This window comes from Callionymus lyra, chromosome 5, assembly GCF_982586985.1.
Source record: "Callionymus lyra chromosome 5, fCalLyr1.hap1.1, whole genome shotgun sequence".
NCBI classification, from domain to species: domain Eukaryota; kingdom Metazoa; phylum Chordata; class Actinopteri; order Syngnathiformes; family Callionymidae; genus Callionymus; species Callionymus lyra.
Window position 1 is genome coordinate 26016957 of NC_141822.1, and position 18960 is coordinate 26035916.

General features: G+C 39.5%; 2 protein-coding genes across 13 annotated transcripts; both read right to left on the reverse strand.

Moving 5' to 3' along the window:
• Positions 1-587: 587 nt before the first annotated feature.
• Positions 588-14313, reverse strand: LOC148079901 (abl interactor 2-like). Of its 12 annotated transcripts, none has more exons than XM_087791626.1 (12): positions 14164-14313; positions 9478-9645; positions 9232-9408; positions 8831-8848; positions 8377-8480; positions 7237-7383; positions 5955-6079; positions 5577-5783; positions 4104-4268; positions 3593-3676; positions 3075-3260; positions 588-2660 (listed from the first exon to the last, which is right to left on the reverse strand). In XM_087791626.1, the coding sequence occupies exons 1-12, from the start codon at positions 14278-14280 to the stop codon at positions 2485-2487; spliced, it is 1674 nt and encodes a 557-aa protein (XP_087647752.1). In that variant the 5' UTR covers positions 14281-14313; the 3' UTR covers positions 588-2484. The 12 variants fall into 12 exon arrangements, with proteins under 12 accessions (XP_087647752.1, XP_087647751.1, XP_087647753.1 ...); XM_087791625.1 differs by having other exon boundaries at positions 3593-3679; XM_087791627.1 differs by lacking the exon at positions 8831-8848 and having other exon boundaries at positions 3593-3679.
• Positions 14314-14539: 226 nt separating this feature from the next.
• Positions 14540-18658, reverse strand: cyp20a1 (cytochrome P450, family 20, subfamily A, polypeptide 1). Its single transcript, XM_087792583.1, has 13 exons — positions 18464-18658; positions 17256-17305; positions 17010-17176; positions 16795-16940; positions 16542-16709; positions 16376-16454; positions 15994-16106; positions 15863-15917; positions 15673-15793; positions 15366-15477; positions 15191-15255; positions 14973-15062; positions 14540-14912 (listed from the first exon to the last, which is right to left on the reverse strand). Exons 1-13 carry the CDS (start codon positions 18533-18535, stop codon positions 14762-14764), a joined length of 1389 nt encoding a protein of 462 aa, XP_087648709.1. The 5' UTR covers positions 18536-18658; the 3' UTR covers positions 14540-14761.
• Between the last annotated feature and the right edge of the window lie 302 nt (positions 18659-18960).

The window sequence follows — 18960 nt, forward strand, 5'->3', positions numbered from 1 at the left end:
TATGCCAGACACGTACACAAAACAAATCATATTTTTCCACCATACAACCCGAACCATCCGATGATGATCCCATGAAGGTGAAGATCCATTAAGTTGTTTGCTAATTTTCCAAATATAACTTACCATCATGAGGTCGTTCGCCGCCTGAGTGAGCTCTGTCCCGTCATCTCAGAGTCATCCCCACCATCTTTGTCAGTGCTACTGCTGGGCATGTCATCATCGGTGGACAATGGTCCCGAACGACCAACAAATAGGTCCATTATTTAAAAACCTGTAGCTGCAAGTTGACTCAATGATTTCCTTTTTTTTCTATCCCTGAGCTTTTCAGCAGCACCTTTGCGGTTTTTATGCTCAACAACTTGGAATATTATGAATAATATGTTGGAGCCTTGATATACGTGTGGTGAGTGAAAGAGAATAAATAGTATAACAGTGTTTAGAAGCACATAACATCTATAGCGCATATGTGTACGTGTATGCGAGAAGAACTAGAAAAAAAAAAATTCTATACAAGTTTGTAAAAGTTGTCTCCTTCCACACACACATTTGACACTAGAGTGAAAACAGATCATGAACAGAACTGCGTCAGCAGTTAATCTGAATAGCTTTATTGTCATGGTTTTACAAATAAGATACTTCTTCAACTGTGCAACACAATGGAATGGGCTGTCCAACTTCTTGAGGGGCCTCTGTATCTCCATGGAGCAGTGAATCCTGCAGACTCTGAAGGCCACATTTAGGGAATGTTTTTTTTCTTTTTCTTCGTCGCTTACAGCCCAGACCTCAAGGTCAAGTCGCGACAGATTTCATGTCTAGAATTGTCTTGCTGCCCTTTTTTTCCATGTCTGCAGGATTCACCATCAGCTCTACATGTTTTTAAACCACCTTGAATGTGAAAGAAACTCCTCAATATTAGGCTGTGTACACGTGTACAGTCTCTTTGGATGAGGCTGGTGGGACTGTCTGAGCTGCTCATCTTTTTTTTTTCTTCCTCCAAATGTTTGATCCACCACATGTTTTGGGACACCAGTACAGATAAGAACAATGGCATGCAAGACTCACAAACAGACCCACGTTTCATCTTTTTTTCGTTTTGTTTTTTTAAATATAAAGTTTTCCATGTCAGTACAAGCACCAGGCCCTGGCAATGATTCCTCCCACCCTGAGCAGAAGCTGAAGAGGATGCTCCACAACTGACAGTGTGGGGGAATGTTTTCGGGGGAGTCTCGCACTAGTAACAAACACAAGAGCTGGTTTCTTTTTCATTTAAGTCACACTTCAGAGCCATAATATATATCTCACATTCTTCAATATTTCTTCCTTCTACAGCTTGGTTAAAACTACAAATCGATGTGCTTTTTTTTTTGTTTTTAAATCACCTCAGAAAAAGAAGAAGAGCGTATGAAGTCGAACAACAACTCATCCCTCTGGCAAATTTATTGCAAAAGAAATGATGGAACAACCGAAACAACAACCCACACTTCAATATGGCACAAGCATGTCAACCTTAAAAACGCATCATCATCATGGAGGCGAGTGAAAATCCAGAGGAACCAAACCAAGAAACCACACCATATCTAAAAATATTAAGACATTTATCATCAACAGAGCAGAAATAACCTTTTTTTCTGTTTTTAGCTTCCCAGACATGCAGCTGCACCAAATAATAAAACCTGTGATTGCAATGAAGGAATAAGAAGCATCACCAGTTAAAATCCACCTTGTTGTGCGAGTGAGAACTCTTGTTCCGAGGGTGATTATGTCACCGCCAGTCATCGCGCACCTGCTGGAGATGAGAGCAAGACGAAGCAAAGAAAAAAAAGAAGGTGCAAATAAACAATTCTTGGTTCACCATCTCGGTCGCCCCTTAAATCCTTCTCAGTTATGTTGATGTGCTTATCAGTGAACATCCCATTTTGGCACACGTCCAGCTCAGGTAGCAGGAGAAAATAAAGCATGAAACGGTTAACTCCACGCTTTATTTTGTTATCCCTATATATATATATATATTTATTTATATGTATATATACAGTATATACTGTATTTGTGTCTTTTTCTATATAGGAAAACTTTTCTTACATATTCCTCTGAGGGGTTTCTCCTCCAGCCCTTGAACGGAGGGTAGAACTTTGACTAGAGTCCCTAAACTGCAGCCACTCAGCACAAATCAATACCAACTATGTTTCAAATAAATACTTTATAAAATGAGGGAAAAAACATTAAAAAAAAAAAGAATGTTGAAGCATAGTAAATGTAGTGGCTTCATAATGATACAAAATAAAAATAAAAACAAAACGATGGTTAACTCGGAGGAGTGGTTGGGGGGTAACTCGGTCAGTATCTCATGAAGCAACGTAAAAACTGTTCCTCTTCTTTCTCCCAGAGGTGATCATGCTCCGTCCGATCAAAGTCTGTGACCTTTTAACCTTTGGCGGCCTTCCCTCCCACCTTGATCCGTTCTCCCGTTTGTCTTGAAGAACCGTTTTAGTCGGCGTAGTGCATGATGGATTCTACGTAGTTGCCGGGGAAGAGGCCGGTGGTCCCGTTCATCACCCCCTCGTACCAGCCGTCGTCGTTCTTCTTGATCACGTAGATGATGGCGCCCTCCTGGAACGAGAGCTCGTCTTCCTTGTCCCGGCTGTAGTCATAAATGGCCACCACTAGGGGGAGGCACAGGGGAGAAAATGTGTGAAACAAAACTCTCGCACCAACTTCGCTTATGAACAATAGGTTTTTATTTAGAAAAAAAATGCAAGTCATATTGTTGTGAACTTTTTTTTAGTAAGATTTATTTAATTTTGTTCGCAAGTCTTGTATTATTTTAGATAAATAAACTAGGTTTATCAAAAGAATATACCTTATAATATTTAAACGAAAAAACTGACGTTTGTTTCTAGACTACTTGAATTATTATTAAACATTTTTAAACAACAAATTAAACATTTAAAATTGTATAATTAAATAATAAGAGCAACATAAGTCCTGTTTCGCTGTTACTACCATTTTTAATCCAGAATCTTCCATTGAAAGGTTCATACTTATTCTATGGGATATAATTATTAGGGGATTCTGACCTTTCTCCATGTAGGTGCGTGGCGCCCATGGGGGGTCTTCCTCTGCGTAAGGGTCGCTGTACTCCACCACTGCGGACTCTTCCTCTTCTTCCTCGTCCTCGTAGTCCTCGGGGGGCGGCGGCGGAGGGGTGGGCTCTTCAAACACCGGCTCCTCGGCGGGAGGAGGTGGCGGCGGCACGTCTGAGACTGCAGGTGGTTTTGGATTTGGTTGGAAGAGAAGATCGATTATCCATAATGGCAGGAAAACAGGAAGAAAATGTAGTGAAATGCATAGGCATGCATGTTTCAATACGTATCAATTAAACATTAACTGTAGGAATGCCCGAGTAACGGTCATGCAAACAGGCATCGTTGACAGATTGGTGACATCAGTTGTTGAAATCCATTCAACTTAGCAGAGTTAAAACTCTTTTGCTTGATCTAAAGGTCCCAGAAACGACTGGTGTTAGGGGTAGGACTCTGCTTTTTTGGGCAGTTGGTGGTCATGCAGAGGGAGGTAGGAGCTTTTGGCCACTTACTGGTCTCCTGAACTCGGGCCACAAAGCCCATCAGAGGCAGCTGAGGAGTGATCTGCATGGAGGGGGGCGGGGGAGCGAGCGGGCCTGCTAACGCCACACAGTGTCAACACACGCAGAAGTGTGGAGCCACAGAAGAGCAGCGTGGAAAGAGATGAAGACAGAGAGAGAGGAAAGACAAAAGACATTAGTTTGAACAGATATAAGTCGAACACATAAAGATGCTCAAGAAGTGAATCTGAAAAGGGGGAGGAACCAGGGCTTTTGCCAGTTCCTGTCCGTCATGGACCAGGGCTTACACAAAAGAGGTGAAAGCCCCCCTAAAAAAGGGACTAATCTTAGCTCATAATATAATCTTCATTACCGGAGTTGACCAAAAATTTGATCATGTGGTCGAAATGATCTCGCACTGTATGCAACAAAAAAACATGAATATCATTTGACAACAATATTTCACACAATGTGGACGAGCTTAAAATGTCGATCAACAGTTGGGAGAGGTCTCAAAAGGTACCTTGATTATGAGCAAAGTGGGGTCCCCCGTTGAGCTGACTCTGGTTAGGTACCATGCTGGGCTGGCCTGTGACAGAGGACGGCCTGCGGTACGGCAACGATCCGCCCACCTGGTTATTTTGAGGCGGCTGTGCTGGGCGATTCATGCTAAAGAATTGAGAAGCACCTGAGGGGAAAATCATATAGAAGATGTAAAAAAAAAACACACCAAAAAACAGAAGTTTTGGACGTTGGAGTTTAGCATGAATTATGACAATGATGATGGCTGCCACTCAACTTGGATGTTGATAACTTGGATACGTAATTTAGGGATTTCATTTAAGACATAACATCCTGTGTGTTTCTATGAATATAACAGGCGGATTTTCATGAGAGAATAATCAACATTCCAAGTCTGTGCATGAAACATCAGAGCAGCACCGACAGGAGGAAGCTGATGAGACATGGTGATGATGAGCCGCAGAAGAAGGTGAAGAAACGGATTAATGAACAAATGTCTAGATGTTCTTAATCCCAGTAATTCATTTTATCAAAAAGGAAAATGGGAAAGATTTTTTTTTTAATAATAATATAGTCAGAAAAGGCCTCTCTATATACAATTAATTTGGAATGTGTACTTGCAAGAATCTGCCAACTATTTGATATATTGTAAAGCTGTAGGATCACCAATATATTTGTAGTAATGACCAAGTACTTTAGCTTGCTTGACCTTGGTTTTGCAGAATTTAAAGACTGCATCACTCTTTACCAAGTGATAACAGCCTTTAATTGTTTTGTAAAGCTGATGTTTGTACATATTTCCGTTTCAAATCTGCTAGAGTTAAATGTATCCTCTTGTCCTCAGTCATCCCTGGGATGTTGGTGACTTCACTTGTTCCTTTAGCTGCGGAGGACGTAATGACTGCAAACCAGATGTTTAATGGCAACCAAAAAAAAAACAAAAAACGCCTTGAATATTTGAATATTCATTTTACTCAAGTATTAATACTTGGGCGGCACTAATAATACTAATCAAGTGTTATTAATAATACTTGATTAGTATTATTAGTATATTAGTATAAGTAAATACACAGAAAATAGATTACTTTATGTCATTCACTATTTAAATATAAAAATCATAAAGGAAAAAGTATGATAAAAATAAATAAATATTCAACGTATCAATGTTCTTACATCCCTATTTCATCAATATTTTACCAAAAGACTATGTATATGTAAATCAAACATGGGGATACACGGAGCAGTTGACTATATTTTTATGGCCCCTTATGATTTCAGAATAAAACAACTAATGTGGAAAAATTCACAGCAAAACAATTGTCCCCTGAAATGAAATGTAGTGTTTATCTTAGCACAGAACAGGAAGTCAGAGATGAGGGTGAAGACATGCAGCTGGAGGACGGCTACACGTCTAGAGGTGGGATGGCAGCTACAGAGGAGGGGGTTGAGCTTTCCCCCATTGGGATACACTCACCTTGTGCAGGATTGTTGTAAGTAGCAGGGCCTGTGCCAGTGGGGGCAGAAGAGACAGGGAGCTGGGGAGGTGGAGGGGGTACAGGCGGGATATCTACAGGAGGGTTTGGGGCCTGTGAAGGGCCATCTACGATAGAGGAAGCAGAGCCAGGGGTGGTGGCTGTGTTGGAAGTGGGTTTGGCAGGGTTGGGCGGCATAGGGGCGGAGCCTAATGGGGTTTTTATTCAACGCAAAAGGTGAGATAGGTAAAGAGAAGACAAGTAAGAAAGGTAAAGACAAGATAAGTAGACTAAGAGGAAAGTGCATTTCAGACACAATCGTAGTTATGGCTCACATTGTATTAGTTGTTAGTTCAGACCAAAGAGAAATCAGACTTTACCTGGAAAAGCGTTGGGTGGGGCAGGGGTGGGCACGGCTATGGGAAGGCCCACACTGCCACTGCCACTGTTTTCTCGACTGCTGCTGCGACTACTGCTGGGGTGGCTTCCTCCACTGCTTCCACTGCTGATGTTTGGGGCAGCAAACACGTCAAATGCCGACAGTAAAAACACTGACAAGAATTTCTATCATTGCTAAACCTGATCCTGAAGGGTCAATTTTGGAAGATAAACATTTTTGCAATTCTCAAAAAATACTTAAACCAGTATTTAACCATTTTAATTACAAAACTCAACTTCTATTATAATCATTTGACTGAACGAAATACAAATTAACTTTGATTTTAGCTACATCTAAGATTATAACACATGAATACCACAACTAATATCACCCTCTTCCCAATGTTCTTACTGGGGGATGGGGTGGGGGGGCTGTCAAGAGCACTAACACGATTAAATAAGCCTTTATGAAATGAACATGTCACAGTGACAGACAGCAGCGAGAGGATTTTCCACAGACAGACGCAGACGGTGACGCAGTCAAGACACCAGACAAGGACAAATATATGACACACATAAGAGGCAGAATGCAGCAGGTCATGTGGCACGGACATTTTGCGAGACAGGAGTGTATGGTTGAAGCAAACGAGCAGCGGATACGAGTCTAGAGATAGGGTGTTGCTAAGAAGAGAGTCTTGACATGCATCTTGTGGATTTGCCAGAAATGCTACTCATGATGTTTTTGGTAAATTGTTGGCTCAACAGAAGGGTCTGAGTGCAAAAAGAAAAATCCTTTTGCTTCTGGACTTGAGCTTTACTCTCCTCTTGATGCATCAGGGAATCTTGGAATTCTGCTCAGAAACCTTTGGTGACCTTGCGGCTGTGACGGTTCCATCAATATCGTTATGAAATCATCATTATAAAGACACATGCTAATAAGTATGCCGAAATATATAAATGAGTCCATGTGTATTTTCTTTTGTTAAGAAAAGGCTTTCTCCCTTTCCACTGGGCTAAACTTAAGACATGATTATGGTAAATAACTAACCATTGACAAAAACATATCTTAGGTCAGGCCAAACAAGAAGAAAATATTTTCTAGTGACTGATTGATCCTTCTTTATCATCATTGTAAAGATGGCAAAACTATCTTTAGTTTCTAAAAAAAAAAAGAAGATCAGGAGTGTGGATGTTACCGTAGACAGAAGAAGAAAGGCAGGAAGGGGGACAGGGGGCGCATTGTTCAAGTGTAGAGATACATGCTGGGAGGGGGGTAGGGGGTACCTGTACGTGCGGTTCCTCTGATTAACAGATGCAGTGCGTGCTGGGCTCGGCTGGGTGTGCGCCATGATGCGCGTCGGGCTCGAGACGTAGTCGTTTGGGACAACGGGTGGACGCACTGGCTCAAGCGTCCTATAAGGGGAGTGTCGCCTGTGAGAAGGGTCAGGAGTTGAAGGAGAGGGGGGGGCGTCCACAGAGAAGTTGTGGGGGAGGAGGGGAGGAGAGCAAGAAACAAACAAGTGCAAACTTAAAAAAAAAACGGGGCATAAAGGGGGGGAAACACCAGGATCAGGTGGTGTCGGGCAAAGTGGACTCAATGCGGATCTTGAGGAACACAGGACTGGATATCTAAACATGGTATGAACGGCAGGTACCATGTTGTCTAGTCAATATGCCAATACTGTGAGGTTTAGTCGTCATAAAGTGGCATATAACCCGTCTCTGAGCACTGTTGCTATGGATAAAGATGATGCTATGAGGCATATGGGGCAGCCAGGAGGGGGCGGGCTGGATCACAAACACACAATTGAAAGTAACTTCTGAAAACCAAAGGAACATAATGAAGCCAAATAACGACAAAGAGGAAACAACAAAATTATATTCAACAAGATGTCCGCCCGTCACTGAGAGTGCATCATGGGAGTGTTGTGGATGATCGGCATGCACATCTTAATAGGAACAGAGACACCCACACCTCGGAGAGCCACTTGTAAAAGACATCATTCCCAGACTCCAGCGCTTCACAACTGTTAATTTCATGGAGTGTGGGAGTGAATTAACACTTGGCTACACAGACACACACTCACAAGGAACACTTGACACCCAGGAAGGTCCCATGAGTAACAAGAACACATTAAATAGCTGTACTTCAATCCCTTGTGGTTAGGAAACATCAGATTGCGGAACAGACACCAGTGACACCTATTTGTATCCACAGTGCCAGAAATAACACTCTTTAAAAACAGACTAATAACTGGTGTTATGTTAGTGCTCCTTCAGGTTGATTCAAATGATGTATATTTAGAAAATTCCGAAATAAATCGGTGGTAAACAAATGATTAAAATAGTAAATTTCTTCTGAAAGTTGTAACCTTGTAGAGTTAATTGTTATGCTCCTCTCATCATAGGTAGAGGCCTACATACCCAAGTGTTCCTTTCCCTGACATAGGTGGACTGGGAGGCTTCTGTGTGGGAGGGTTTGTGCGAGGAAGTGCGCCTCCTCCAGCCTTCATGTTCTGAGCACTGGCCTACAAGGGTTAAGACATCCGTTAGTTTACTTGAAAGAGAAGCATTCCCACAGAACAAATAACTAGAAACAGATCAGCATAAGGTTCCTAGTGCTTCTAGGATGGGGTACCCCTTGAACATCCAGGAGTAAAATGGCAATATGAAAACCCACAGGACAGCTTCACAAATCATAGATTACAAATGACATGACAACAAATTCAAAAACGTTTCTAAAAAAACATGGTCCGTTGTGCCAGGACGATGGGATGGGAACTTCACAAACAAAACAAAAATAAACCAACATCACATCACAAGAACATCCTTTTTAAAACCACAAAAATCCTCAGTGCTTTGACTTTCTGAATCTTACCTTAAACCTTTGCAACCACTATGGTTGAACATTTAACATTAAAAAAGGTAAGCAGAGGGAGAAAAAAGAGAGAGAAAGAGAGAGAGAAGTCAGTTGATTATTCTGTGACAGTAGAGAGCAAACAGCTATTGATGCCTGTGGCGTTCACACAGTGCTGAGACAAAGGCCCAGTGTTACAGTCATGGGGATTCATTCAAAGAGACAGATTCTCATATATTCAATACTAACATATAAGAAATAACACAAATGATACCGATAGTTCAGAGGAGAAAATATTTCAAATCAATACAACATGTCTTTTCAGATATAATTATTCAAATGACTAATGGCCTAAACAAATAGTCTGGGAAACAGCAGAGTCAGCTCTGAACTTTAAAGAACACAGAACAAATGGAGCCTACCTTAACACCATGACCCATGTCATCGAGCAGAGCGTAGTCGATGGGCTTGCGGATGTAGCGCACTGGTCTCTCTGGATTGGCGGGAGCAATGATTTTGTGCGTGCGCGAAGTATTCTTGTTGGTGGTTAGTATACCGATCTCCCGTCTTGCCACTTTCTCTTTGTGGATGTCCACCGTCTGAAAATCAGGATTTAAGTTCATCCTGCACCGATCAAAAAATAGAAAAATGTTTGATTTTGTCTTTACCTGTGAGATGTGATTGATGGAAGACTCCATGCGGCGGAGCTGAGATGCTTGAATGTCAAGCATCTGGAGGACATTGTTGGCCAGCGTGTTGATCAAGTAGGCGACACTGGCCAGGGACTGTGTGGTGTAATTCTTGGTCTCCTCCAGCGCCCTCTCCTTGTCTGGAGACTTTAAAACAAACAACAGATTTAAGTATATTTTATATTACGAGTCCAAAAATAAAACTGAATTTATTAGGGGTTTAAGAAAAATATTGATATAACAATAACACACACACACTTTTTTATAAATAGTCAAATATTCATGGTGTTCATGTATTCGTGAGGTGCAATTAGACCTCTGGCCACTAGTTGACAAAATTTGTCATTTCAAAAAAGAATGGGTACACCAAGCTACTACAGCTTTTAAAGCTGATGTTTGGAATCATTTTGGTTTTAAAACAAAGCTTAAAGTAAAAAAAAAAATTAAACACTGAAGTAAACTGCATATTTCATGTTGTTTGAGACCGTAAATGAACTTCATTGTGCATTTTTAATATACAGTAAGTTTACATTATTTGGGAAGCAATTTCTTTCAAGCACTTTCACATTTTATTGAAGGAAGTATTTGCTCATTTCTATGTTCTATAGGTCATAAAAAAGTTTTTTTTTTTTTAAATAAACAATTTATCGTTGTTGTACAGTTTCGCAATACATCATATCGTAACACATGTATCGTATTTCTACAACACATCTCGGAGAAATGTTTCAAAGTGCTTTTACAATTCAAAACCTTCCATACATCTATTGCATTGCATCACCACGTGAAAATAAGTTTGAAAACTTGGTCAAACCCACTTTAGATTAAGGACAGTGGCAACTAACTTTGAAGGTAATGTACTGTAGTTTGATATTGAATGTAAAAATTGGAATATGGTAAATGGTTATTACTTATAGAACGCTTTCTATGCCCGTCTATACCAAGACACCCATTCAAACACTCAAACACACACTGATGGAAATAGGCTGCGACAGAGCAGAGCAGCTCAACCATCAGGTGCTTCTCAATTATTTTGCATGAATCACACAACACAGCAGACGTTTGAATAAAAATTTGAATGTCTTCTCCTCTAATAAGAACAGAAAATCTACAGTACGAAGTAATACTTGAGACATGGTTACCACCACGTTTTGAAGCCATTCTCATTCTGAGTAACAACAATAACAGCCTTGATGCCAGCCTTCCTCCCAACGTTGGATTCAAAATGATCTTGTAAACTTCAATCCTTTATCAGACGAACCAACGTTTTGCGTTTTATCTGTTGTAAATGACAATGAGAAACAAGCTTCACTAAAACAATGCACATTTTTTCTGAATATTAACTTACATAATTACAACTGTTTGACATTTATTAACTTATTTCTGCCCACTAATGTGTTGTAAATCTTGCAATAAGGTTGCACCCCCTTCAATTTCTTAATAACAACGCCTCCCCTTCAACACCAATGTCAGCATCAATTTAAATGGCAGGGCTTGCTCTGTGACAAAAACAAGCTTTCCCTTTCGCCATTATTCAGTAGCAGCATTATTTAGCTGAATGGCAGGGCTAGTTTGTCAGCCAGCCCACTGTTTCCACATAAGAAATCCATCATTATTAAATATTCATTAAAGGTTGTCACCTACACACCACACATTCCTCAGTTGTACTTGAATAGCACAAAAATCAACTTTCACACAGCAATATCAGTGAACATGGATTGTGTAGAAATCGGCACAAAATAGGCATAAAAAAAATGTAATTTTTGGGAATAACAGGATGTTGACACAGCCACATTTACATTGTTGGGTGAATAGATCAACTTTGATGATCTTACCATGGAAAATATACTCCATGATTGAATTGAAGCCTTAAAAGTTAGTTAAAAAAAATCAAATTAACTGCTCACCCTCATGTTGACTATGGGTTTGGGATTATTTTCAAGGTAATCTGTTCTCTTTTAGAGGTATAGGCAAACATGCATGTCCTCGACATTGGTAAATTATCCGCAAAAATGTAATAACTATTTTTTTAAGATGTTTTTTAGATGGTTAACGCTGCTAGGCCATCAGCCCAAATATTGGGCACTGACACTTGCAATGTGTTGGCTTCAATACAAGATGGACATTACAGACGAACACCACAGAGGTGCTTTAAATAGCTTAATCTGCTCATGTAAACATGGGAGCTCAGTGTTCTGATCAACAGATGGTTAATGCTTTTAAGGTGGAAGGGCTGAACGATTACAGAAAAAATATATAATTGCAATTATTTTCCGAAATATTGCGATTGCAATTATTTATGCATATATTTTTTTCAATGTCCTTTTTTATCCATTTTTTTTTTAATTTAAAACAATAAATGATTAACTTTACAATGAAATGTATTTCTCTTAAATTCTCAAGATAAGTTAAGTATTTTTAATGATAAAGGAAAATAAGGCAAACCTTAAAATAAAAGGGAGAAGGTTTATTTAGTTACTTTAATTACACTTGTAAACATACATAACATTTTCACTGCAAATACTAAAAACTACTGTAAAAAAGGTGCTAAAAGCGTGATGTAAACATTTATATTTATGAGTCAATAAAAAAAAAAAAAAATCATACAAACATCATAGCAGAGTAAAGAAAAGTGAAAACACTGTTTGTTTCTTACTGCTGCTCTTTAGCTTCTCTAGACGTGACTGATCCACGGGTTAATGCGTCTCTCTGCGCCTGCTGCGCTCAGGGCCGCTCGCAAGTCATTTTGACGGCTCGAAAATTAAAAGAACATTAAATAATATCGCAACCTCTGCGATGTAATAATCGCATTTTTGAATACCGCGATTAAAGCGCAAATACAATTAATATTCAGCCCTAGTGGAATGTCCTAGAATACATAAAAGAGAGAAAAAAAGCCTTGAATCAGAAAAAAAACCCCACTTGCTTTAGGGGAAAGAATAATTTTAGTTGTTATGATTCAATTGCAGCATGAGAGATTTCCAGAAATCTGAACAGACCACATTATTGAGCATAATCACTGATGCAGCATCTAAGCATGAAGTCAGACAGGTTATATCACTTGAACATTTACTGAAATGTACTTAAAACACAACTACAACTATGATAACCGTTATCCAACTATTTAGATAAGCTGTAAAATAACAATAAAAAAAAGTTTTATTTCATGTAAAGCACAAATGATACACTATTAATTCCAGCAAGTGTTTTTCTCAGTGCAAAACAATTCGATTTATGATGGATATTGAAATACAATTCCATTATGAGTGTGATTGATCCTTCATTTAAAGTGCGATGTGCAAAACTGTAAATATAGAGTTGTAACTTACAAAACAAGTAAATAAGGTTTGTTATGACAGTTATTGGTCTCTTAATAAATTAAATACCACAGCTCGTCTAACACTTTCCATCATGATGCGGAATGCAAGAAAATGTGGCTGAACTTAAATGAGCCACAAAACCACAAGTGAAATGTATATTAGTTATTACTAGAGGATGCATATTTATGACTTGTCCATTAGTCTACAGAAATGTTAACAGGTTTTCTTGTGATTTGCTTCTAGGCTTGATAGATCACAAGTCGGTTGATGGGTGATAACGTGGGACAGCTAGTCACCTTCCAGGGCTTAAACCTGTCGGACCCGATAAGCAGCACTCATTTTGGGTGTTAAAGTCACAGCCACTCAATCACAAAACAAATAAATCGGTGACATGAAACATGAATAATGACGAGAAGTGGGTACATCTCTTGCTTGTGGCTGAACAACCAAAAGAATACGGTTAACTTCTTTGCGCTTGATGGAGTCTACTGACTCCTTTAAGAAACATCTTAAGACGTTTTTATTTGTTCAGGCTTTTCCTTGATTTTCTGGAACTCCTGTTGTGTTATCAGTTTTATCTTGATCTTTAAAGTCTATATTTTATTGAATATTGTTTTGATTGTCTAAGCGCTTTGTGACCCTGGTCTGGAAAAGCACTATACAAAACAATTACTTACTTACTTAACCCAACCAGTTTTAGGTTGAATACAATGTAAAGGTAATGAACAAATCCACCCCCTTATGAGGCTCATGTGACAGCTTCCTTCAGTGTTGTGAAAAACATATCTAACCCACTCAAGTCACATTTTAATGCAAATAAAAGACAATACACTACAGTTCTTTTACGCACCAGTAATAATAATATGCTTAACCTGTATCATATATATGTGTTTCTGTGATGCCAACACTGACAGCTCAGTAGGCACAGACGACAGAAAAGACAGTTGGCATGAGGGTAAGAGCAGTATTGACAAAAGGATGTTCCGATCGAACGAGTCAGTTGACGAAGCTGATCCAGTTCAAGGTGTGTTTAGTATTGAACCGAGGCTGGTGTCGAGCAGCTAGCAAAGCTAACAACTTGCTACCAGGAGAACCCATGATAGATGCGCCAGTCAACCCAGCCATCGTCACCGCAGAAATAAAAACACAAACACTGCACTGTTCGTCAGAACAACGTTCACGTGAATGACAGATGCGTGTATCCTTCGACGGCTCCTTTGAAAACGTGACATAAAAACGGCTTGTTGTCGCCTCAGTCCGAGCTAGCTTAGCTACAGCTATTCGAGCAGCAGGTATGTCCGACCTGAAACACCACGCCATCTTCTCGCCCGAAAAAAAAAAAGCTTACCTGGACATAATTGCTTTCGCAGTATTCGGCGACCCTTTCCAAGTTGGTGAAACTGTCCAGGAGTGCGCTTCGACCCGCTGGAATCTCTTCTTCCAGTAGCATTTGTAGCTCCGCCATTTTCACATCTTTTAGCAACGCTGTATGCGCTCTCTGGCGCCCCCGCCGTTTGTGTACGCTACTGCACCCGTCGGATTATCTCATTCATTCCCTCCCCTTCGCTTGTCCTGCTTCACGGGTCACGTCTTCTTATCCCAGCTACTCGGGGCGAGAGACAGAGGTTCTATCATAACAGATATATAAAACACTCACCCAGTCACTTATATACACGCATTTTCTCTGCATGGTTTATTTTTTTCTCAAAACTGACCCAAACAGATTTAGAAAATTACAAAAACTTTATTTTCTTTTCATTTTAGTCGTTTTACAGTTGTTGAAAACGTACACAGAATATAAGCCAGTGACAATCAAAATCCTGCAAGTAACTAAAGTATAATTATATACTGAATAATTATTTGTTTCAATCCGACTTGTTTTTTTTATTGCTGGTTGGAGAAAAGTTTGATTTTAAACATGTATGATCATGTTTTTCAGAAAGGTTTCATTTCCTTCTGCTGACGGTGATCCAAGTTTCATCTTTAGGGGTCGATACCAGCTCCGATTTGACCTCCAGGACTTGTCCCTTTAGTCGATGAACCTTCAGTTGCCTTGCAAGCGTGCTCAGAAGAATGGTGGCCACTGTGTAGGCAAACCTGTCAAAACAAAAATATGAATACGTTTTCTAATTATTCTTGAAAAGTTTCATATTTCACCTGAGTTCTGGGCAGGTTTGATTCCCAGAGAAGCCAAGAAGACAGAAATTTCTGCTGGATGAGTCGTCGTCAAACCGGGCTGGATCAAACCTGAGAGACGACAGTGAAATAATTTAAACCATAACTCACTAACTAGATATTTAACTTTAATAATCTATCACTTATTTATAAGTACCACACAACCATGGTTTTGCGAACAATATAGTTTATTGTTGCACCTGCTTGGGCTGCTCCAGGTGTCGGAATCCTGCAGGACCACTCCCAAAGCATAGATCACCAACGTCTGAAATGTGAACATTAGATCTTTTTCACGCACCCACCGACCACAACAGCATGGCAGGAGGAAGCGGGAGAGCCGATACAAGGAGCCACAGATGTCTGGAAATGTGATACCTCTTTAGGGATGACATGTTGATCGACTTTTCCCTCCACTTGCTGAAGCCGAGCTGCAATAGGGGTCAGCTTCGCGGTCCGCACCGTCTCATTTAGGATCTGCTGGCAGTATCTTTTCAAGGGCGGAAACGATACAGGGTCAAATTCAGGACTTTGGAGTCATTTATTTGAATTCCTATAACACTGCTGCATTAATTAATTGCGGTATAAATATTTTGTGTTACCATGTATTCAAATTTTTATTCTTTCTTTCAAGTGAGAGGATTTATTTTAGAAAATATGTTTTATAACCAACAAGATCATCTACCTAAGCTTTGGAATGTCTTCTAAGGAAATCTGACCAGAACCCAAAACCTCCTCCAGCTCTTGGCACAACTTATCCTGGACTTCGTCGGCGGTCGACAGGAAGTGAAGCGCCCAGATGCACACTACAAAAAAAAAAAAAACTAAGTCAAAGAAAGCTTGGGTGGCGTGTGATAAAGGTTTGAGTCACTCACAGTTGGCGGTGATGACACATCCAGCCAAAGTGAAAACCATGCAATCCTCCATCGTCTGAAACAAATGCATTCCTCCTCGTTACTTTTCCATCGCTCTGAGGTTTTTGTTATTTGAACGACTCAGTCGTCACCTGTCGTTCTGTGAGACTTGACTGATGCAGCGTGTCCACAAACACAGACTGTTTCCTCTGAGATTTTCTCTCCTTCGCTACAGACAGCAGCACAGACTCCATCTCTGTCAGAGCTGAATGATGAGGCAAGAGAGCAGATGGAACATCTTAATTGTAAGTCATGACAGACGGGAAGAACTTTATTATACACACATAGTGGTCTTACTCCTTTTGGTAAAACTGTGTGATTAATATTTTAACAAACATTTCTGGTTTTATTTAGTGTTTTTTTTTTCTACATATATTTGTGCATGGAATGGTTCATAATGGATGTGTAAAAATATGTGGATAGCAAATACAATACCAGGGAAAAAGTTTCTAATTTTAAATAAATAATCAAAACCTTTTTCATAGTGTCCTTTTCTGTTAGTGCTCTTGTCAAGAGAGCCATCCAGGTACCCTTTCCCAATTTCAGACCAGACCTGAACACAAGCAGAGAATTGTAATCATATAATATAACATATGGAAATTCAGTCGGTGAAAGAAGAACAATTTCATCAAAGTCTTACTGCTTCGTGGTTCTTTCGAAAGGAAATTATCTGAGCATTGTCTGTGAAAAGCTCGCCCAGGGCAAGCTGGGTAACTGTCTTCATCGACAAACCCATTAGGTGGGCACAGAGGGGGATGTGCTGGCCTTCAGGGTAGGATTTCCATTTTCCAACCAGCTCGTCTACGATCTGGAATTACAGGAGGAAAATATTTATGACGATATTATATATTCCATGAAGACGAATGAATGATCTATTATGGGGGAAAAAAAACCTTGAGCACGAGTGGGAAGTTGTTCTTCAGTGTATTGTTGATGCCACTATCATACACCTTTTTTCTCATAATAGCCTCACTCGGCCCGCCTCCAATTCCTGACTGGTATCCTAGCAACGACTTCAGCATCGTTTCAAAGGAGTCAGCTGTCAAAGAAAGAGAAAGGAATTGAAATGAAATAACTGCAAAGCTCTTGCTGTATTTTGTGCACTTACTCGTGTGGTTGGGGTTGATGTGCTGCTGCAGCGTCTTCAATGAGCCCAGACTGACTACGGGGCGACCACCAAACCAGAATGAGGCCACAGACCCAAATTCCTCATGCAAGTCGACCAGGAATTCATGGAGACTTCCTTTGTTCACAATATCCTGGAGGTTTCCATCTCTAAAGCACATTAGTCAATTCAGTGACATTATTGATGAGGTACAGTCAGACTCAACATTCACGACTCGCAGCTTCTTACTTGTCATCAGTGGGGTTTGGACCTGGGATTCCAGACGCTCTTCTCGACGACTAAGAAGAAAACATTGTTTTTTCGTTATGTTATCAAAGGTTTAAGATAAGATAACCTTTATTCTTCCCACAATGTGGAAGTTTTGGTTGTCACAGCAGATCATACAAATGATTAACTATGGAAACAAAAATAATAACAAAAAATGAACACAGTAAACAATAATTAATCATTAAAAAACAAACACAATAATATATTAAATAATCGACACACCTTCTGGGCTCATTCAAAGTTTTCGCAATCTTTCGGACTGACTGGTCTTAATTTCTTAAAGTAATGATGTTTGTCTTTACTTGGCTTATTGGTTCTTTCCATTAAATAATAAGGTTGTCCAATATCAACAAAACTAATAGTCCCAGCCCTATTAAAAAGGCAAACAAATATCCACCAAGTAACCATGAAAAGGCACACGTGTATGTTTAGAAAACATTTCAGGTGACTATATTATGAAAGCCATCAAAAGAAAGCAAAGCACTCTTATTTCAAAAAGGTGGATACTTTGAAGAAACTAGAATAGTTTTTGTTTTTGTAAATAAATACTAGAGTTTTTGTTAAATACATCATTCTGCATCTGTTCATTCACAGTTCAATGAGAATATATTATGTAAATAATCATGAAAACAAAGAAAAGGCCTTGACTGAAAAGGTGTGTCCAGACTTTTGGCCTGTAGTACTGTACACAAGTATAGAAGTGGGGGGAGCTGAGTAACAACACTAATGAAATATTATATTTATTTTTGGTAATAATAAATAAAATATACTGTTTTGATTGTTAGCATTTAATCCTCACTCTTTAAAATGACTTACCTGACTAAACACACCTATTTGCTCTGCTTATTCAATGTGTATTTTTCTTTATCATTAATTCGTGTACATCTTATTTAACTAGTGCATTCCATCAGCAAACTAATACTAACTTTACTTAGGGTGACCTAAACTGATCTAACTTCAACAGTCCAACTAGTAGTTTTAAGACAAACTTTTAATCAAGCTAAATGCTACAAAGGCCCTGATATTTGTTTTTGCAGTTTCTAGCTTAATTTCGTGAATTATTACGATAGTAATGATGACAAAAACGTATATTTACAACCATCAGAAGTGAGGAATGTGCCAGACAGCTGCACAGGTCTCATAGTTCCAGGCTGGTTGAACTTACTCACCGGGTACAAATACAGAACAGCGCCCACCAGAAAGATGACAAACGTTACGGCAAAAATGGCAAAATCTAACATGTCGACTCTCTTTTATTCTTTTTTTTTTTTTGTTAAATCTAAAACACACGCTTTAAATGCGCGTTTAAAGATTTCCCAAACTGACCGGAGAGCACTGTTACCACGTCAACAGAGAAGGGCAGGGAGTCGGTGCTCGATTAGTTTTCCTGCAGAATTCCAGGAGAAAGTAATCGAACCAAGATGTCATCGACGAGTCAGTTGAACAGACGTTCATGACGTGACACTAAAAAAAAGTTTCTTAAAGCGCTAGAATAAACACATATATCCCTTTTTTTGATACCTTTACAAAACTCAATTCAGTGCAACTGTTTTAACTACTTTTATCGCTTTGGAATTTTGCTCAAAATTAAAGACTGTAAACAGAGGTATAAAACCAAGTAGAAGATAACCTTAGAAATATCCACCTGCTGTTCAAATAATAAAGA